Source organism: Dasypus novemcinctus, chromosome 1 (genome assembly GCF_030445035.2).
Source record: "Dasypus novemcinctus isolate mDasNov1 chromosome 1, mDasNov1.1.hap2, whole genome shotgun sequence".
NCBI lineage: Eukaryota > Metazoa > Chordata > Mammalia > Cingulata > Dasypodidae > Dasypus > Dasypus novemcinctus.
Window position 1 is genome coordinate 79,913,151 of NC_080673.1, and position 22,996 is coordinate 79,936,146.

The following is a 22,996-nucleotide window of genomic DNA, read 5'->3' on the forward strand; positions in this document are numbered from 1 at the left end:
TACTTTTGTTAAAATCCTGAGGTCCTGGCTATTGCTTAAGACCATTCTCCATATTCCATACAATCATTTACCTGATGAATTCTGTCTGCATTTTCCTTACCTGGTACCAGGAGTATGCTCGGTCTGAAGGGTCAATGAGAATGGTGATGATCTTGGCTTTGGGGACCAGAGAAGCAGCTCTTTTTGGAGCTTCCTCTGAGTGGAAGTAGTTGGCACTCTTCTCAAACAGAAAGTCAGTGGTGACATTAGATGGGACTGGGAAGAAATCCATATACCTAGAAAAGTAATATTTTTCTCAAAAAAGATTCTGGTATTTATGCATTTTGTGGTGATGAAAGATGTTAAAGTTGTCCCATAAATCCACTGGTTTCCTAAATAAAAGCCTTTTTCTTTAAGGCATTTGCCCCAGATAGTTAGCAAGGGAGAATACCTAATAAATAATTTATTTTTGAAAATGGCTTTCTAAATACAATTTTTGTTTGCTTTTGTTTTACCTCATATCAGAACAAATGGAATGGGAGATAAAAGTGTTGATACCAAGTGATCAATATACAATGATAATCAATCTAACTATATAAAATGTATAAAGAAAAAATGCAAGTACTCAGCCAAAAAGAAAATTTGATAAAAATATATGATATGTTTAATTCAAAGGCATTTTGAAACGATTTAGAGAAAACATTTACTTTAGCATAAGTAAAATAATTTCCATTCCCACTAATGTGTTGAGTTGATGTTAAAGTACAGAACAGATCTGGTATAAACACTGCCTATTTGCTTAATAGTTTTTCCATTTAAAGCCATTCATGTCCTTCTTTAGAATAATTATAAGAAAAGACATAAAAATGTGCACAGATTTCCAGATATAAAATCCTGTCAAATTTTCCGTGGTCAGTATTCTAAAGCGACGTGAAAATTCAAGTCACTGGTTAAGGGAAGACAGGGCTACCTGTAGGCTCAAGAACTGGGAGGTAGAACATAATTGATTTTGTTTAATGTTCCACCCACACAACAGCTGTCAAATATAACTAATTAGTATATATGATAATAAATGTTTTGGAAGCCTAAGGGACACCTTTTAGAGGAAAGAGGGACTTTTTAGAAGGAATACAGAACTCTTACATAATAGTCTTATCCTCCCACCTCCGTCAGTTCATAAGCCTCATGACTTTGCTCAACCAAGACAAAGTAGTTCAATAATTAGTCAAAAAAAGTCATTAAAATTTATGTGATGATTCTTGTTACAGTATATTGTTTTCTTTTAGTCATTTCACACGATAAAGCTTTTGGTAGGATTCTAGGTATTAACATATTGCTACATTTGGCTGATGCAACAAAGTGATGTCTCAAGATTGAGAGCAGTATAAAGAAATCCTTAAATAAATAAATAAAAAAAAAAAAAAAAAAGAAATCCTTTTATGTTTTCTGAAAAATTGCAGTTTTAGGGATATGCTATTTTGCCATCCTTTCAAGGGGAAAGAGATACAAACAAATTTCTTGGAAGTTTCATCTGTCTTCTGGTTTGCTGTACATTCTATTTACAGAAAGTGCCACATTTTAGGATGCCCCTCACATAGAAGCTCACACTGTTTCCAGGGGTGCTAAGATTATCCCAAGGGTCTGATTGTATCTTATTTGGTCCAAGATTGTGTAAAGTTTACTCATTCAGAGAAAGCCTCCAAAAATCACAAGGAATGGGCAGAAGGTGCTGAATCAGATAACTTTAGCTTGTAAAAATTGCCCCACTGGTCCAGCAGTCCTTTATAATAGGGACTGTTTTGGTCTAGAAAACCTCCTAGAGCAGTTCTGGATTTTGGATCTGTAATCTATTGATTCTGCCTGACTTCAGAGGCTCATGGGGAAGGCAGGGTCCCAGTTCTGTTTGCCCCTGTGTCCACCTTTTTTCTAGTACAGTGGCTGGTACTACAGACATTTGGTAACATGAATATATAAGTAAATAAAAAGGAATTCAGGTTCTTATTTCCAGGGCATGCTTCATTTTAATTCTTATTCCTACAGAAATAAGAAGTTTATGGGGAAATAAATGCATACCAATTTAAGAAAAGGTACAAAACATTTCTATGAGATATGGATAAATACCTTTCTTAGCATGAAGTTTTATTTATGTCTAGGAATTCTGCTTGTCAGCCATCTTTGAGATTAAAAAAAAATGGTCACCGCTGCAAGTAGTAGTTTAGAAATAAACTATGTCAGGAAGATGGCAGCCTAAGAGGCTAATTTTCTGAGTGGGATTTATTATAAAGAGTTGTAGTACTTATGCTTTCCTCTTGACTTTTGACAAAATCAGCCATTCTCTAAACATTTGATTAGGTTTGATTTTAGAAATGTTAATAACAATATTTTTCAATTAAAATCTTCTTAAAAAAATAACGTCACCAAATGTGATTTTTTTTCTCGAAATAATTGGAGAGCAAAAGAGAGTGGCTTAATAATTTAGGAGTTAAAAGTGAATGTCTCATTTGAGCTTTGCCATTTCCATGAAACAATACCTTAACAATCTTTTTACCTGAAAGAAGTGATTTTTGCAATATCCCTCATTTATGATTTTCTTGGATTGACCCCAAACATTTCTAAGTGATTTCAGTCGAAGCCAGGTTTAGACATTTAGAGGTTCCCAACACTAGAAGGATTTTATGGCTTTCTATTCAGTACCCCAAACTGCCATTACATTCCCATGTAATTAAAAATAATAATAAGCCACAAAACATAAAATTTACATGTATGCCCAAGTCAAACATTTTTCTTAAATTTTCTGCTCACAAATCTTGATTATTTTATCAAAGAGGAGCTTTTCTCACTGTTATTTGTACTATTTTGCTTGTGTTCTAAGTCGGTGCTTAGGCTGCCTGTCAGTTAATAGAGCCCATGTTTAACTCAGTTTTCCAAGAAAAGCAGATCTATATAACCAGATTAACTAACTGTGCCTGGGTTAATTCTTTAAGTGACCCTGACACTCTGGCTCCAAGGGGAATGCAGAGGAGCTGATGCTTTATGGAAAGGCAACGCCAGGCAGAGGTACCAGAGCAAAGCTAGCTAATGTTAAGAATGACATTTGTTGTTACTATCATTTGTTATTTGGTTAGCCACCTTTTTTTTTTTTAAGATTTTATTTTTTTATTTATTTCTCTCCTCTTTTCCCCTCCCCCCCTCAGTTGTCTGCTCTGTGTCCGTTTGCTGTGTGTTCTTCTGTGACTTCTTCCATCCTTACCAGCAGCACGGGAATCTGTGTTTCTTTTTGTTGTGTCATCTTGTTGTGTCAGCTCTCCCTGTGTGTAGCGCCATTCTTGGGCAGGCTGCACTTTCTTTCGCATTGGGTGGCTCTCTTTACCGGGCGCACTCCTTGTGCGTGGGATTCCCCTACATGGGTGACACCCCTGCGTGGCAGGGCACTCCTCGCACGCATCAGTGCTGCGCATAGTGGTTAGCCACCTTTTAAAAGCATATAATTTGTCTATCATAAGTGTTCACATTTGGGGTGTTTTTAGTGAGTTAGAATTTCCTTGCTGTTAGCTTTATATTTATTTATGTCATCTTGTAAATTGTTTAATCGATTTTTTGTTCCTTTTCTCTGCTATACTCATTACTGTCTTATATAATCAGCTTAAAAAATTTTTTGTTTTTTTGAAGTACTGGGGGTTGGGAATTGAGCCCTGGGACCTCCTATTGGGAAACTGGAGCTCAACCACTGAGACACACTGGCTTCCCTGAGTAGTTTTTTCATTTGTTTTGCCTGTTGTTTGTATTTTTGTTTTGAAATCAGGAGGCACTGGGAACTGAATCCAGGACTTCCCATGTGGGAGGCAGGCACTTAACTACTTGGGCCACATCCTCTCCCTAAAAAATTTTTATTATTCCCTTTGATATTCTTAAGTTCCAGGGCATCTGACTATTGCATTCCCCTATACCTCCTCCAAAGCAGGACTCCTTTTACTCCTGATGTCAACATTATTTTATTCTATTATATAGCAGCATATTTACATTACATTACATTTACATTAGTGTACAATTAGTTGCTGAAGTGGCTCATGGTTTCTCGATTCTCAAAGCTGCTATTTAATATCATACAATTAATCAAAAATATAACCATTAGAATATATTTAAATCCTAGTAGGTACTCAAATTATACTCAATCCATTTCTTTATCTTTTGGGAATACTGAAAACAACTCTTGAGGGGGTCAAGTTGAGATCATGCAATTTGGTAATAGAGGTTAATACATCCAACTCTTTATTCTATAATACATGTAAAATGTTTATATTCATGCTCTCATATTATAACAATTCCACTCATTTATACCACTCTCTGGACAACATGACACTTAACAGAAAGATCTCTAAGTATGTTTTATAATCATATTGTTACTTTGCATCATCTATTTCTAAAATATTACTGTATTTCATGTATATTTGATATTTTTACTTTAATTTTAAGATAACTATGTTCCTCAGATGGTTGGCATATTTCCAGTTTTACTCAAAGGCCCCAAATTAAAGTCCTTGTATCATTGATAACTTTTTAAAAACATTCATTGCTCATGAAATAGATATATATTTAGGTTTTCTTTGCCTTTATGCCAAAATAAAATAGAAAATTATGAAAATTATATATGTGGCCTATAGAATCATTTGTGAAAAGTATACAAGAAGATAAAGGTATGGAAGCATTTTCTAAAAAGTAGAGAAGAATGAAATGCCTGGGTAATACAATATTTCTCTGGCTTCATATCTGTAATCACATTCAGAGATAATTAATGCCAACTGAAATTACATGTGGGCCTCTTGAGGTGACAAGTTCTTTCACAAAACTGGGAAGAGTCTGTTATGAATAATTTCTGTACTCCTTCATATTATTCAGTCAATCATGGCAAGAAGATAATTTTCCTTTGTGGCTACAAATATGTATTTATAAATAATAGTGCTAAATTTATACTGTGCACATACATATATTTTTATATTTATACTAATAACCCATCTTACCAATCAATCCCCCTGTGGTAGTTATTTCTATTAAAGAACTGTACCTCCTCAAAGGTTTTTGGGCTGGGGGAGTTACTAAGGATGGAAGGATGCATAACCAGGAACAAATACAAAGCAGTGGTACCTGAAAAAACAACAGAGGTTGAGAGATTAATTAAATGAAAGCACAGTTTCCTAGTATTAGCATTTCAAAGTCGTTAATAAATATTACAATGATCCAAACAGATACATTATAAGTGTTCACTGAATTAAATTGATTAGGTATCTAGCATTTTAAAAGAAGCTAGTTCTTAAAAAATGGAGATAACGTGGTGTGAGGAGAAGAGGCGTGTTGCAGGGATTGGGAAACTGGGTTTTGAACCCAGGTCGATCACTGATTTGCTCTTAGCTTCTCTTTGTTTCAGTTTTCTTAATGGAAAATCATCTGCCTTGCTTATTTCATAAAGTTTCCCTCAGGATGAAAAAACATAATGTATCTGAAAGTATTTCCATATTAATAAAGCCCTATCTAAATGAAATTTACCATTATTTAATATATTACAATACCAAAATTGAGCACTGAATTCTCCTGTAAAGTTTCTCCTGAGATCTATGAAAGATTATTAAGCCTGAGACAAAATTTAACCTTTGAACAATACAAGTTTGCTTCAATTTGAACGTACTTATATACTTACAAAAGCAGTGTCAAAATTGTTTATATTGTAAAATTTGTAAAAAAAAAATGGTGCCTTCCTTAGAGACATAACTTTCAAAATTTGTTTTTTTGGAAAGAGAACAGCACATCACAGGTACTTGTATAGATTCATGACTACGGGGGAGCAAAAGTGTGATTTCCTTAAAGTCAGCAATGTCATATTTTGTAAAATTAGTGCTTGATAGCCTGAACTATGAGCTGAAGATGGGAGCGTGGTCAGACTGTTATGAGAGAAAGAACAGCATTCTGGATTCATTTTGCCAAAAATGATTGCTAGTATCTGACTGTATTTATGAGCTCGTGATACAGAAAAATTTCTGGTTTATGTAATTAATACTCCTAAGAAAAAAATATACCCTCTAGTTTCCACTTCTCTCCTCTGATGTGATTTACACTGTTGTCTAATATGATGGAGCAGGACCTTTAATTGTATCCCAGGTCAATGGTTAGCAATGGTAATCAGACCTGGTATTATAATACTGCACTTCTCTCGCTTACAGAAATTCCTCTTCTAATATTGCTTAATACTAATATCACGTTGCCTTCTGTACATAACTTCTAGTTTTCTCTCTCTGATAAGCTTTCTTTAGTAATGTACTTAAATCTACCCTATGTGTAGAACAGAAGATAATTAAAATAACAGTCAACAGCAACACTGTCTGCAAATGAATGGAAAAGAGGCAGTGTTTCTAGATTATATCTGAGCTGAACAATGAACAATTTATCAACATCATAGATAACTATAGGAATGAAACATAATAATCTGCAATATACAAAGTAAAAATGTTCCTCAGAAACTTGCCTTACAGTGGTGGTTCTCAAATGTTAGCACACATCAGATTCACCTGGAGGGCTTGTTAAACCACAGATAGCAGGGCCATCCCTCCAGAGTTTCTGGCTCAGGAGGTATCTGGTGGGGCCCAAGAACTGGCATTTCTAACAAGTTTCCAGGTGATGCCGAAGCTGCTGCTGGTTTGGGGACCACATTTTGAGAACCACCGACTTTGAAGAAATATGGAACAAAATTTAAAATTTATTGGGGAAAAAAACCCAACCGTCCATTACTTGATATCCACAGTAAAGTAGAAAGAGCATGACCCTTCTTTGGAGTCAGGCAAATTCCTAAGGTCAGGGGTTTTATATCTAGTATGTATCAGCTGTGTGAACTTGAACAAGAAGTATTTAACCTGAGTCTTAGTTTCATTATTTATGTAATGGGTAAGAAAATACTTAGTTGTTAGAGTTTTATGAAGATCCATGTGAGATAACCTATGTGAAAGCACCTAACTAGCTCCCACCCTTCATATCTGAATATTAGTGAGAATTTTATTGAGCTATAATTCACTAAGGCATTTTCAAAAAACCAAAAAGGAGAAAATATGCAGAAAGGAAGTGTATTAGTCAGCCAAAGGGGTGCTGATGCAAAATACCAGAAGTTGGTCGATTTTCATAAAGGGTATTTATTTGGAGTAGGAGCTTACAGATACCAGGCCATAACGCATAAGTTACTTCCCTCACCAAAGTCTATTTTCACGTGTTGGACCAAGATGGCTGCCAAAGTCTGCGAGGGTTCAGGCTTCCTAGGTTCCTCCCTTCCAGGATCTTGCTTCTTTCTGGGTTCAAGTTACTTTCTTCCCAGGGCTTGCTTCTTCCTGGGTTCAGGGTTCCTCTCTTCCTGGTGCTTTCTTCTCTTTTCTCTGTTAGCTTACTTCCCGGGGCTCCAGCTTAAGGCTTCAACATCAAACTCCACCATCAAAACCCCTCAACTCTGTCCTTTGCCATGCCTTTATCTGTAAGTCCACCCCCATGAAGGGGTGGGGACTCAATGCCCTAATGATGTGACCCAATCAAAGCCCTAATCATAACTTAATCATGCCTAGGTACAGACCAGATTACAAACATAATCCAGTATCTATTTTTGGAATTCATAACCATATTGAACTGCTACAGGAGGTATGCTTATAATGTGAAAAAAGAAGAGAAGATCTTTTCTAACAAAGCTTCTTAAATCAACTGAAAGCATTTTTTTCCCCGAATTTCATTTTATAGAATTGGATTACATTATGTTGTTTGCTGGCCTTTCATGACCAGCATTAATTAGACATACAGACAATTAGATATGAGCTAGTTGCTTTGCAAGGTCAGTAAAAGGTATAATGCAGTTGATTAGCAGTCAAAAATTGATTTGGAATTGTTTCTGAATTGTCTGTACCTATACATATTCTTGGGTTTGGAAAAAATTGTCCTGTATGCATATTTTAACTGTGGTAACTCAACTGAATAATCACAAACTTGATGCATTCAAGTAACATTCAGTAAAACTTCAGTTTTTGTATTTTTTGCCATTTTCAAACTGAAAATACTTGAATATCCAGATGAATATAAAACTGCAAAATTATTCAGAAAAGTATTTTTGATAAACTAACATTAAAAATGTTTCTCAGGCAGCGGACTTGGCCCAGTGGTTAGGGCATCCGTCTACCACATGGGAGGTTCACAGTTCAAACCCTAGTCCTCCTTGACCCATGTGGAGCTGGCCGATGCGCAGTGTTGATGTGCGCAAGGAGTGCCCTGCCATGCAGGGGTGTCCCCTGTGTAGGGGAGCCCCACAAGCAAGGAGTGCGTCCCAGCAAGGAGTGCGTCCCGTAAGGAGAGCTGCCCAGTGCGAAGAAAAGTGCAGCCTGCCCAGGAATGATGCCGCATACATGGAGAGCTGACGCAATAAGATGACACAACCAAAAGAAACACAGATTTCCGTGCCACTGACGACAACAGAAGCAGACAAAGAAGACACAGCATATAGACACAGAGAACAGACAACCGGGGTGGGGGGCAAGGGGAGAGAAATAAATAAATAAATAAATCTTTTAAAAAAACTGTTTCTCATGTGTTAAATGAATTGACAAGGGCCTGGAGGTAACTTGTCTACATGTGTCAAAAGAAAAGGTCAACTTACCTATGCATGACTAAAGCAAAAGCTAACTTGTCTGTACATCTTGAAATTGCCCACATTTGCCTAAGGCAAGTTATCTGAGACTTTCTGAGCTTGCACAACTTCTAGGATATTCTGACATTGTTTAAACCTGGGTCTTGATTTCCCTGAAACTAGGACTTTCGTTGGCAGTAAATAAGTTTTGCTAGCATTCCATCCCTTAAAAGACTTGTTTTTCTGATTGTTTTTGCCTAACCAATCATATTTTTCTTTGGGTAACCTCACTGTATTTACTATGTAAGCTGCCTCTTTCTCAGGGAAAAATGGAAGGCTTTTGTCTCTACATAGAGCAAACCCTCATTTGCAAATTGTTTCCTTTTGATAAATGGTCTTTTTCTAAATTCTTAAAATTTGTCTTTGAGAGTTTGCCAACAAGGATGGGATCTGAAATTTGCTGCTGTTGAACTCCATAAGTGTAGGCTGACCAGGTAAAAGTACCCACAAGAAACCTTTACTTGCACTACCCAGTTCTCTAGCTATGGGAGTTTACTGGCAAGCTCCTCTTGGATCTTGGGCTCCACAAATTGTGTTGAGCTCTCAGTGATTGCTGTCTGTGACCCTTGGACTAGGTCCTCTTGCTAAGTGTCAGAATTTTGCAAGTTTGGTATTCTGAACTTTATCCACTTTAAGGAGAGTGGCATGTATGTAACATATAAGTACCTCAGCATATATGTAACTAATGACAGCTTGGAGCTGTAGGAACCTTTTCCACGGACTAGATCCTGTACCTTAGTGGTACCTTAGAAAAGCAGGGTCTAGGATCCCGGAGAAACAATGGAATGTATTCCTTAATTGATATGCCCCATCAGCCAAAAGATTATCTGCTTCCAAAATGGCCTCTTTCAAGGACTCTTTACAGAGAATTTAAGAAAAATAAAAAATGTAGCCTTGATAACCCTTCTGAACATTCTGCTGCTTCTTTGGCAAATGGCCTATAAGACCAGAACTTCTAAGAATGCTAGAATGTCAGGCTCAGTAACTTTTAGCTCCTGATCAAGAGTAGAGCTCAGGACTATTGTTAAGGAATATCAAAAATCCTAAAACAGATCCCAATTTTTTTACGAGTAATTTAAATTCAAATTGAAGCTTTTGATCTAGGATTGACCTTTTTCAATGTACACATATGGCTTTGAGTCTGGATGAGGGAAAAATGTGGACTGGGGTGGCTAAATGGGAAAAGCTGGAAGATGATATAAGGGACCCTACAAATATTAGAGGTACAGATGCTCCCTAAAGGACCTGCCATTGTGCTAAGGACTTATTATATACCATATCAAAGGCTTTTCCTCAAAAGACTGATTGGTCAATAATCCAATCTTAAAAACAAAAAGGGATGAATCCATCTGGGATTATAAGAGAGCAAATGTCTCAGAAGATTGGTACTCATTCAGGTTTTTCTTCAATTACTGATGGTTTGAAGGGACATTATCCTCATCATTCATCCATGAACTTAAACTTGTTTGAGTGGGAAGCCCCTCCTTTAGATGAACTTGTTAAATTAGCTGAATCGTCTGAGACAATTATGGATCGGGATAAATATTAAAAGACAAAATAAAATAATGGCTTTACAATGACAGCACTTCCAAAAGGTAGAATAAAATATTTTAAAAGTATCCCTGATTGCCACTTTAATGACAAGCAATAAAAAAATAAAGCCCCCCCCCCAAAGGGAAGAAGTATAAGGACAATAGCTGTTCATATTGCAAGCAACAGGGGTATTGGAAATGAGATTGTTCAAATGAGTGATAAAAGACCCAATTTAAAATGGGTTCCTTATGTGCTTTTAAAAAAAAAGAAAAGAAAAAAAGAAAAAGAGGTTTGTTGTGGTTAGAAGCTCTAGGTACCCCAGGAAAACAAATTCTTAAATCTAATCCATTCCTGTGGATATGAAATTCCTATTGCAAGCAGGACCTTTCTCTCTTCCAGAATGGAAGTTGATCGTGTGCCTGTCCCTCCATTGTATGCTGGAAGCAGATACTTTGTTCCCTATGCTTCACAGGTTCAAAGATGGAATGGAATTTTGCCCCAGGACAGATCATACCTAAAACTATTTTGATGTGACTTTGTACTTAGTATTGCTACTGAAATAACTTAAAGCTTTTGTGATGTTGTGGGGGAATAAATGTATTTTGGATGTGGTAAGAACCTGTCTGTTTGGGATCCAGAGGGTGGAATGTGGTGGTCTGAAGCAGTATGTACCCCAGAAAAACATGTTTTTAAATATTATCTGTTCCTGTGTATGTACACGCATTGTTAAGTAGGATCTTTTGATGAGGTAACTTCAGTTAAGGACGGGTCTTAATCCTATTATTGTAGTGCGTTTAAAAGGGAATGAATATAGCCATCACAGAAGAAGTAGAAAGCAACAAAACCCAGAAGAGAAGGGAGAGGCCAGCAGATGCCGCCACAGATTTTGCCATGCGGCAGAGGAGGCAAGGACTGCTGGTAGCTTGACTTTGGGGAGAAAGTGTCCTCTTGATGATGCCTAGATTTGGACATTTTTTCTGCACTCTAACTGTGAAAGAATATATTCTCATTGTTTAAGCCAACCCTTTTAATGGAATTTCCTTTGAGCCTAGGAAATTAAAATTGTTTTATACTGAAGATAGCTTAGAGGTACAGTGGCTGTGATGGGAAGTTTTGTTTAGAAAAGGTTATTTGAGAGATATACTTGATATACATTTGATATACATTTGAGAGATATACATTTGAGAGATATACTTGAGAAAAGAGGTTCCCAGACTCTACCAAGGAGTGAGGTGCATTCTTTGATAATCAAAAATTTCTGAAAGATATAATGATTCTAAAATAGCCTCTTTAGCAAAACACAAACCACCCTGATAAAAAATAAAGTGGAGCAAGGACAGAAAGCCAACTCTTTTATATAAACTAGTACTTCTGAAATTTGTTTTTTTCTGACTCATGGCTGAAAAATGTAATCTATAAGTCCTCTATTTGAATATTAATTTAATATTCTTAGCTTAAAAGAAAAACATCTATGTGTTCTCAATTAGTGTTAAGTGCAAAAATAAAGCATGCCTTTTTGGGGATGGTCTACATGTATATAGGTTTACTGATGAAATAAGCTGGTCTCACATCCACTGGATGCTTAAAATGAAAAAGCTAATTGAGTAGTAGATATTCCTTTTTTTTTTAAGATTTTATTTTATTTATTTATCTCTCCCCACCCTATCATTTGTACTTGCTGTGTCTGTTCATCTTTGTTTCTTTAGGAGGCACTGGGCACTGAACCTGGGACCTCCAATGTGAGAGGGAGGTACCTAATCACTTGAGCCACCTTCATTTATTATGTCTCTCGTTATGTTTTTCCTCTTGGTATCTTGTTGCATCATCCTGTAACGTCAGCTCTAAGCACCTGCCTGTCACTCCAGCTCGCCATCCTGTTCATCCTTTTTAAGAAGCACCGGGAACCTCTGCTCCTTGCTTTTGTCATGTTTGATTATGTTTTTCTTCTTCTGTCTCTTGTGTTAGCTTGCTGCAGCAGCCCAACATGCCAGCTTGCTGTTTTCTTTAGGAGGCCCTGGAAACCAAACCATGGACTTCCCATGTGGTAGGTGGGAGCCCAATCACTTGAATCACATCCACTTCCCTAGATATTCCTATGTAATTGAAAATTCAATTTCATAATATACAGATACCTACAATAACATGAAATTAATCTAAAAAATATTATGCTAAGTGAGTCAAATGAAAGACTACACACCAATTCCATTTATATGAAATTTTGGAAAAGTCAAAACTATAGTGGCAGAAAGCAGATCAGTGGTTGCCTGTGGCTGAGGATGGGTTAGAGGGATTGACTGCAGAGGGGCATGGAGACCCTTTTTATGGTGACAGAACTTTCTATATCTTTATTATGGTGCTGGTTATACAACTGTATACAATCTCCAAAATTCACCAAACTCTGTACATTTAGATTCATTGAATTTTATTGCTTATAAATTACACCTCAATAAAGTTGGGCAAAAATCAATTTCAGTAGAAAAGGGATAAAAAATTCACTTCCAAAAGTCAGTGTTATATACAAATTGTAACATAAACATTTGGAAACCCAATGGAGTTTAAGATAACAAGTAATAATTCTGCCATCTAACCATGATATTAAAAAATGTCTGCATATCCAGTACAACACGAGGGGAAGTAAATCCTGCAGGGCTTTCTGAAGCAAACCTGTTATTCTGAACATTCTAAATTTCAGAGAGCAGATGTGATTAGTAGTGGCAAAGCTGCATGATGGCAATGGGAGTTTGCTGAAGACACTTTTTCTGTTAACTGTTTTTCTAGTTGCCTGTTGACTTTCAATAGATAAGGACAAGAAAAGTATTTGCCAAACTTATTATTGTTTTCAGATTGATATGTCCAAAGGGGATCAATGAAAATGAACAGGTGAAACTCTGTGTATATTCTATAGAATTCTCCCAGTTCTTTTTAGAGAGATGAGGAGAGGGAATGTATTTCCCTTCGGAAGGGATAGTAGAAGTAACTGTTTTATGTCAAGCCAGAATCCACACGCCCCTAATAATTTATCACATAGGATACAGTATGGATGTCTGGCTTTTTAAAGCTTCCCCTGGGCTTCATTTTAATACTGATTCTTACGGAAACAAGAAATTTACAGAAAAAAATTGCACACCAATTTAAGAAAAGGTGGAAAATACTTCTCCTGGGTATGGATAAATATCTTTCTTAGCATGGAGTTTTGTTTATGTCTAGGAATTCAGTTTGTCAGCCATGTTTGAGATTAAAACAAAATAGTCATTTCTGCGAATTTAGAAATAAACTGCATCAAGAGAATGGCAGCCCAGAAGGCTATTTTTCTGGATAGGATTTATTATAAAGTGTTATAGGTACTTGTATATGTCCCTCATGACTTTTGACACCAAATGTCAGAGTGTCAGCCACTCTGAAAATGCTTGATTAGTTTTGATTTTGGAAATGTTAACATTTTTCAATTAAGATTGCTTCAAAAAAAGAACATTTGCTATCAAATTTACTGTTGATACTCTAACTATGTGACATATATTTTCATCCTTTTCACTTGCAAAAACAGTTTGAATATATTATTTAAATGTATTATTGAGCTATATAAAGATTATATCAGAGAATAAACTGTGCAATTTGTTCATCAGCATTTATAGGAAGTGTAAGAGCTCACTGTGACAAGAACTTGTCTAGTCACCAGGATTTTTACACTTATTTTGTTAAGCAAAACATAAAATGTTCTCACCAGTTTTCTGGGGTCCTATTACCAAGAATTTTGGTAAGCGATCACAGGTTTTTTCTTTAGACCAAATGTCTCTGTGGCGTTTGTCATCACAAGGATTCTAAATGGGAGAAGAACATAGAGATGTACTTTCTGTGTTTGTTCATTGTGTGCTAGAGATGATCAAATTTAGCCTGTAAAAGATATCCCAGGAAACAGGCTATGTGGCTACTTTTTTTTTTTTTTTTTTTTAATTTAAAGGAAAGCCTTGATGTGGCACCAAGGAAGCTTTCAAATAATTCCTTTACATCCTGAAGTTGAGAATAATTGAGGAGGTGGGGGAAGGCAGGCATTTCCACTATGGGTAAAGAGCTTATCACTGAGAATTTAGTACTTTTTCTGGTATGGTAGTTCTGTGTCTTAATTTTGTGCTCTTTTTTAAAAAAATAGTGAGCTTGCTGGGCAAAGACTGCATTTCTTGCTAACCTAAAACTTAAAGAAGATATATTTTCAGCATTTAGTAAATAACTGAAATCTAAGGTGTCAGATTTTTATTCTATATAACTTTGAGCTTTCCTGCTGTGCTTCAAAGGGCTATGGATCTGGCCATAATAATAATATTTAGAGAGAGCCAATTTCTTTGAGCAGCTTTCAAAGGTCTGTAAATGTGTATCTAAAAATGTAACTTCACAGACTGTGATGCTAAAAGTACTGAATTTTAGCAAAAGGGTAAAATGAGGGTGAATTACTAACTTAGAGGTTCTGCTTTTCATTTATTGTACTTAAGCCGACACCCTTTGTGCAAGATGGATCTAAGATCATTAGAAATTTTAACTGCAAAGTACATATTACATAGAAAAGACTGAGGAATTACAAAACACTTTCCTACTATTTCAGAAAGGGGCAAAAGGTACGACTTTCTCTCTTTATTCAAGTAATACAGTAGATATGTGCAGTTAAATAAAACTTCTGCTTATTTTTAATAAACAACAGCTGTTAAGAATAAAGTGAGGGTATTCTTTTTGGGAGCAGTCCTGGAAAAAATATTGGTTTTAAAACTGACACCTGAAATAATAATGATTTCAGTTTAAAATTAAGGTGTTAAATTAACAGAAAAGTTTCATATCTTTTCAGTGGCTAACATTTGGTGATGTTTTGTAGTGGTTAAGAAAAAAATGCTTAGTATAGCACACTGTTGTTCATAGTGGCATAATTCACAAATGCTAAAAAATGAAAACAACCCAACTGTCCATCAACCAATGAATGAATGAATAAACAAAATGTGGTTTGTACACAGGATGGACTACTATGCAGCTGGAAGAAGAAATGAAGTCAGGATGCATATGACAACATGGATGAACCTTGAGGACATTAATTTGATGATAAAAGCCAGACACAAAAGAACAAATATTGTATGGTATCACTAATTTGAACTAAACATGTTAAGTAAACTCACTGAGTTAAAGTTTAGAGTATAGGTTAATCAGAGATAGAATGAGGGTTGAGAAGGGGGAGCTGATATTTAATGTACATAGAATTATTAATAAGGTTGATTGTAAATATGTGGAAATGGAGTTGATGATAACACATTATAGTGAATTTAACTATCACTGCTGATGTATAAAGATAACTTTGACTGAAAGGGGTAGTTTAGGAACATAAATGTCTTTGAAAAAAGGTAGAGGATAATTTAGGGACTGTATAACAGAGATTTTGGTGATAGATGAAGATTGCGGTCAAACACAAAAATTTTCTTCTGTGAACTAGAACAAATGTATATTACTATTACAAGGTGTTAAGAATAAGATGATTCATGGGAAAAATACAACTAATGTAACTTTTGGTCTTTAGTTAAGAGTAACATTGTAGTATTTTTGCAGCTATGGCAAGGATTTAATGTGAAGGTAAACAATGGAGGGATATTCAGGGATATGGAATTTTTCCTCATGCAACTATAACATTTGTTTTAAAATTGACTGAGGTGATGGCAACTCTATGATGAAACTGTGGGTCACTAAGTATACACTTGGGATGGACTGTGTAACTCATGGAACCGTTTAACACAGTGAACCCCATGGTGAATGATGGACTGTGGGTAACAGCACAAATATAAGCATGTTTTCATATGAACTACAACAAACATACAATATAATACATGGTGCTAATAACAGGATGGTTTGTGGAAAAATACGGCAAATGTAAAGTACTGATTATAGTTAGCAGTAATATTTTGATAATGTTCTTTCATTATTTTTAACAAATGTTACACAACAATGCAAGGTGTGGTGGTGGGAGATGTATGGGAATTCTGTGTATTATGCATTATTGTTTTGTAAATTCACAAATCCTCTAACAAAAATGCCTAGTATAACAACTGAAAAGTACTATGTGATCATAATTTCATAATCACTGACTTTAACCTACTAAAATGTTCACTTATATCCTTTCTTGGGCTTACCTGTTTCTGTTCTGGAGGTAAGTAGCTCACATTTCTAAGATGAGTGAACTGAATATTATAGAGTTCAGATATTACTACAACTTCAATCTGTGAGATTTACTCATTTCTACTTCTGAAGATTGTTATGATTTTATCATCAGCTCCATCAGTCACTCTCCAGTGACTAAGAGCAGTTTCTGGAGCCACATGGCCTGAAACTGATTTTCAGTTTTCCTGCCCACTAGCTGTTTGACCTTGCTCAAATGGCTCCGTTTTTGCATCTCAGTTTCTTCATCTGTAAAATGGGGATAACTGTACCTACTAAATAGGGTAGTTGTGAGGATTAAATGAATTAACATATGTAAAGTGCGCAGTTTGACATATAGTAAGCATTATATAAGTATTTGCTAAAATTATTATTTTCCCTGGATCATGGAGTAGGCAATTTAAATTTAAAGTAAGTTCCTGAACATCTAGGACACAAAAGAACCTATGCTTTGAAATCTGGGATACCCCTTGAACATAATGAATAGGCCAAATTTACGTGGTATTTTTCTCATAAGGAGGTTAACTTTGCCACAAAACACTCATGCATGTCCAAATTTATTCCCAACTGATGCTTTTGAAAACTGTCCACCTTCTGTGGCTGCTGAGGTATCCTGTGGTTCAGAAGGTGGTGTCACTTCTGAACTATTCTCACCCTCTGCTCTAATGTGGTTTAGACGTTAGAGATGTGGGGATATACTCAAGCTGGCACACTTCCTGCTTACTGGCTTCTATTCTTTCAGCTGGATGCAATCTGCAAATCGATCTCTCACTCCTGACTGAAAACATTTCATCCACTGGATCTCTAATTGAGCTTTCAGAATTCCATAATTTCTAATGGGCATAGTAACAGGAAATCTGGCTCAAAATATAGAAAAAATATAAGACTACAGTACAGTAAGCAGTAATTTCTTAAATCTATTAAACATTTCCAAAATGTTCAGGTTTCTTTTATTTATTTATTTTTCAGCTGCTTTCACCTTTCAGATTTTGCCTATTTCAAAGAATTGCAAGATATAGCTGTGGGATTAACTAATTCTGCCCAATTATTAAGCCAATCTTACCTGCCAGAGAGGGTCTTTCTGCTCAGGGAAGAGCTCAAAATACTTGTGAGCCAGTTGCAGTGGAGGCAGAGTCTGAAGTCGCAGGTTGGTCCAGCTCTGCACAAAGTTGGCCAGATTAACAAATGTGTACAACCCCAGTCGATCGTTCCCGTAGTTGGACAAATGGGTCATGAAAATGCTGATCTAAAAAAGTCAGACAATATACGGCAAGGTAAATACAAGCTGTTTTAACACTAGGGGGCAGTACAATCATGGCAATGTTTGTTTTTTTCCCCCTTTTTTTCTTAAATTGTCTTTGCACAGGGTTTCAGTTCACGTATGACGTACTTTTGGATTTCAGACATATTTCAAGTACTCTCACTATGTTAATGCATTCTGAGGATGTGTTATTATCAAGACCTGGTGAACATTTTCTTCAGTAATTTCTATATATTTTATAAAAAACCTGCATCCAACATCTAATTGTTGCCACACACTGATGTTGGTGCAACTAGACTGATGGTGAATAAGATGCCAACACATAATGGCTCCATGATATGTGGACTATTCATCATTTGAGGCAGCAGGATCCCAGGAGGTTGAAATTTTGTAATTTCAGTCTACTTAATTCAGCTTGTAATATAGTACTTCAAATTAATAGGCATAAATAATCAATGCATTGGCATTATTAACATTAACCAAACGTTCTCTGATCTGCATTTATTAAGGCCATAATGATAACAAGCTAGTGCCTGGGTTTTACAAAAATAGCGATTAACCATTTTCTATCAACAGTACTCTTAAACACTTTCCATATTCGTTGAGTCTACTATTCCCAACATCAAAAACTTCTTTTAAGAAAAGCCTTCGGTGTCTGGGTAGATAAAAATCAATTCTTTTTATGGAAGCAGCTGACCTAAATTGAATCGATGCATTGAAAAAAATGTGACCAGATGTGGGGAAATTTTTATAGTAAAATAAATATGAATTTTGTAAGTTTGATTAATTGGTGTGGGATATAGACTAGGCATTTTTAAAACCACTGCTTTAAGTTAATGCAAATAGTTTTTGTTGGTTAGATGTTGACAAACGGAAAGAATTCTTCTGCATGAGAATTTCAGTGGCAGAGGAAACCACTGTAGCATTTATACTGCTATAAAAAAGAATCGTAAAAATAATTCATGTGATAATCGTACTTTCCTAAAATATGTCATGTAAATGAATGGCAATAATAGTTATTATAATCATCATAACAATGAATATAAAAGATTCATTCATTAAAAGGCTGAAAGGTATATTCAATAAAATTCATTGTAGTAACCTGGCATAAATGAGTCATGGTTATATTAAAATTTGATATAATTTTAACTATAAATTTTAATTATTTAATTATAATTGTAAATAATTAATAACTCTAATTATTTACAACTATGAATAAGAAGAAATAGTAACATCTTAAATGGTATGGAACAGCTCCTGTAGGGTTTTCCCATGTGTGGTGGCCTGGCCCTATATGTACTCCAGAAAACCATGTACTTAATCTTAATTCATTTTTGTAGGTTTGAACTCATTGTAAATAGGACATTTTGATAAAGTTACTTCAGTTAACATGTGGCCTAAGTGAATCTGGTTGGGTCTTAACATATTACTGGAGTCCTTTACACATAGAATGAAAATCAGACAAACAGAAATCCACAGGAGAAGGTGGAAGTCAACGGAATCCAGAGAAGTCAGAAGAGGTCACCATGCGCATTGCCATATGACAGAAAAGCCAAGGACCAAGGGTCGCCGGCAGACAGCCCCAGAATGCCACAACCTTCTGGAAGAAAGCACTGCCTTTATGACACCTTGATTTTGGACTTTTCCTAGCCTCAAAATTGTGAGCCAATAAATCCCCATTGCTTAAGCAAACTCATTGCATGATATTTGTTTTAGCAGCTAGGAAACTAAAACACCATGAAAAGCTTCAGCTGTGAGCAAGAATATTTAATTGTGGTTCTTATTCACACTGCCTGAACATATATATTAAATTTTAGAACGTTTATAAAGAAAATACTTTGAGGTGATTTTAAATTGCTGCCAGCAGAGTGATGCTGTCATGGAATAGATAAGTAAGAATTACCATTTTAGGTCTTTTTGACAAATGAGACTTTAAAATAACTTCCTGGTTATTTTCTACAGTAGTTCTCAATTCTGTGACTCTTTTAAATCTCTCTTTCTCCTCCAAAATTTATCAAAACAGTGGAAATCAATAAAGTTATGAAATTTAAGCATAAATTTGGAGGGCTTTTCTAATGTCTGCTAGAATGTCTTTCCTCATTTGTTTTATGTGCAACATTTTTTGGTATAGTTTAATAACAATAGCAAAATGATATTTCAAGTATTCTTTCTCTTAAAAGAAAAATTTTCATACAGTGTACACACACACACTTTAAACCTTACTAGCCACTAGTTTAAACTTCTTGCTTTATTTTTATGAAAGATGTATCGATAAATGTGTATCTATATTTCATCTGAATAATAAACTGTATTGGACAGAAAAAGGAAAAATTAGCTATACTGTGAGTCTTTGTGATACTATTGTATTATATTTGACTTCTCTTTAAATTCATTTTTCAACCTCAGAAAACATTTTATTCTGTGACAAAGCAGAGTGCCACTTGTCTAACTGCATGATAACAGAATGTGAAAAATGCCACTCTCTCTGCTAAAGACAGAGGCAACCCAAAATGAGTTATAAGCTAGTTAATGACTGACATTGCTTTTGCTGAAACTCAACCTGATTTGCAAGAGTTTAGGTGATATGTCTAAGGTGTTCAGTTTACTCCTGTCAAAGAAAAGCTACTTCGTTTTCAAGCACGGAACTTTTCCCAGGTTTTCAATTCTATTTTTGTATACTTTCTTTAACATGAAGAAAAGTGCAGTATAAGCAAAGAACTGTTTCAAACAGTTATAATGCCATTACCTCATAACACTTTTAGACTTGGCACTGAAGCCTAGGATTTAAAGAAATATGGGACCATAAAGGGAGTATAATTTACCAGGGTCTAAAACACCTCAATTACTTTTTTTTTTAAAAGATTTACTTTATTTATTTATCCCCACCCCCTCATTGTCTGCACTGGCTCTGTCTGTCCATTTTCTTTTGTTCCTTTAGAAGGTAACAGAAACTGAACCCGGGACCTCTGATGTGGGAGGGAGGCACCTAATCGCTTAAGCCACCTCCGTTCCCTGCTTTATTGTATCTCTCATTATGTTCTTCCTTCTTTGTCTTTTTTTGCATCAGCTTGCTGTCTTCTTTAGGAGGCACTGGAAACTGAACCATGGACCTCCCAAGTGGTAGGTGGGAGCTCAATCATTTGAGCCATATCTGCTTCTCACCTCAATTACTTTTTAAACTATTTAAAAAAAATGAATCATAATATTCTTGGCTGACATGGAATACTGCATATCTTTTGCTGAACGTGTAACCTCTTCAAGGTTTCTCTATTATATTCTAGTTATGAAGGTATGCACAATAAGCAACAGGACTAGTGAGAACAGATACATAACTGGAAAGTTTTGGTCAAAAAAGTTAGCTTGCTTTCCAGATGGTATTTCTTCTGTATCCCAGTTCTGATCTAGGACATTCATGGTGTGACTGCACCTCTTGGCAATTCCTCACCTGATAGCAATTTCTGCATGGTATAGAAAGAAACAGAAAAAGCCTGAAAGGTTTCAGTTCTGGGAAAGTAGATTTTCGTTTTCCTTTAAAGAGGATACCTATTTATAATTTTAAGGATGTGTCAGAATGGAGGTTTTTTTTTTTTTCTTTAAAAGAATGGAATGGATATAAATAAATTATCTTCATTCATTAAACAAGGAATTCCAATGAGAAGGAGAATGTTAAAAGGAGTTACAGTTACATTTCTACAGCAATTTTTTGCTATAAGCCAAGTAAAGGTAGCTAGTTATTCTTTAAAAGACTGCTTAAGACTCACATAACTGAAAACGATGCCAAAGGCATAAATTTTACTTGATTAACAGGTGAAAAAATTCTTTCTAGCGAGATAATTACCTGTGAATTTTTTTTTCTATAAAAGGTAAATGCCAAATACCCTATACATTGGCATTTATGAGAAAGGAAACAGATACCATTGGCAAAAATGTAGCTAAGAGAATGGGAAGCTTTATCTACACCTTCTATCCCCAACCATGTGAATGTAGTAAGTTCCAGGTATAGGAGCAAAACATGTGTCCTATTGCCAAAGAGTTGGCTATGTAGTAATTATTCTGTTTCTTTTGAAAAATTATGTCATTTAGAACCATGCAGCTCTGTCCAATTTCACTAACATCTTTCTGATCGTCTTGCTATGTACCAGATGTTGTGCTTGGTTCTGGAGTTACAAATATAAACATCATGCTTATTTTTTTAAGTTTTGTTTATGAAAAGATTCAGAATTCAAAAGATACAAAATGGTTTATAGTACATAGTCTCCCTCCCACCTCTTTAGCCAACTGTATATATATATATATTTTTTTACTTGATCCTTCCAGGTAACCAAGAATTAAAAATCTTTGACATATATACAAGTCACCTAGGAAGGTTTCTAAAAGTTCAGCTCACCAGTCCTAACACTCAGAGATTCTGATTTTCTAGGTATAGAGAAGGCCCTGGGTAACTGCACTTTAAAGAATCATCCTTGGGGATCCTGATGCAGGTGCTATGGGAATACAATTCAAGGGAAACTGTCTAGTCCCATTGTTTATTCCCATAGAAAGGACTCAATTCACCAAAAGCATTGGTGTTCCTTTTGAATACATTTTTAAAACAAACATGTCTTGTTGAGTTCATAAATCTATTTCAGTGTCTTAGACTTGGAGCTGTCCCTACCACAACACAGCTAGGTAAGTATGGTTGGCTACGTCTTTTGAAAGGATTCTGTAGTGCTGAAATTTGTGTGGAGATGCACAGGGAGGATTCTAATAAAATAACTGTGCTTCATACAGACATGTACAGTTGCCTCCTATTTTCCCTTCAATCCTATATTTTTACTGCAAAATCCTCCATTTCCACATATAACTTTCCAATATATAATGCCTTTGTATAACTTCTCTACTTAAAAGGCTGCCTTTCATGTTCATTTTTATTTCACTAATTCGCTTTATTTTATTGCTCTCCTTTCCCCGAACTCTGCCTTCCCAGTTTCTACTTATTTTCTTTCAGCCCTCTTCCCTTTGTTTCCTGTGAAATCTCATTCCTTTGGAAATGAACTTTATCTTAATATCTTAGACTCTGACCTTCAGTGGTTAAGAAAGTGGGTTCTGGGAAGTGGATGTGGCTCAACCAGTTGGGAGCTTGCCTACCACACGGGAGGTCTCAGGTTCAGGTCCCGGTGCCTCCTAAAGAAGATAAGCTAGATGCCTGCACCTGCTGCAGTGAGCAGACACCTAAACGAGCAGTTGTCACAGCCAGCAGATGCCATAGCCTGCAGGGAGAGGATGTGGCTCAGGTTGCTGGGCACTTGCCTCCTATGTGGGAGGTCCTGGATTTGGTTCCTGTCTCCTGGAGAAGGGGAACAAAC

General features: G+C 35.8%; 1 protein-coding gene across 5 annotated transcripts in view; it reads right to left on the reverse strand.

The window, feature by feature from the left end:
- Positions 1-22,996, reverse strand: part of LOC101439444 (N-deacetylase and N-sulfotransferase 3) — a 260,119-nt gene that overhangs the window by 23,546 nt on the left and 213,577 nt on the right. For all 5 annotated transcript variants that reach the window (XM_058293492.2, XM_058293481.1, XM_058293511.1 and 2 more), the window contains 4 exons: positions 17,454-17,636; positions 13,932-14,028; positions 4,998-5,121; positions 101-275 (listed from right to left, as the gene is read on the reverse strand). In XM_058293492.2, coding sequence (XP_058149475.1) covers positions 101-275; positions 4,998-5,121; positions 13,932-14,028; positions 17,454-17,636 — 579 coding nt within the window. The remainder of the gene's footprint in view (positions 1-100; positions 276-4,997; positions 5,122-13,931; positions 14,029-17,453; positions 17,637-22,996) is intronic.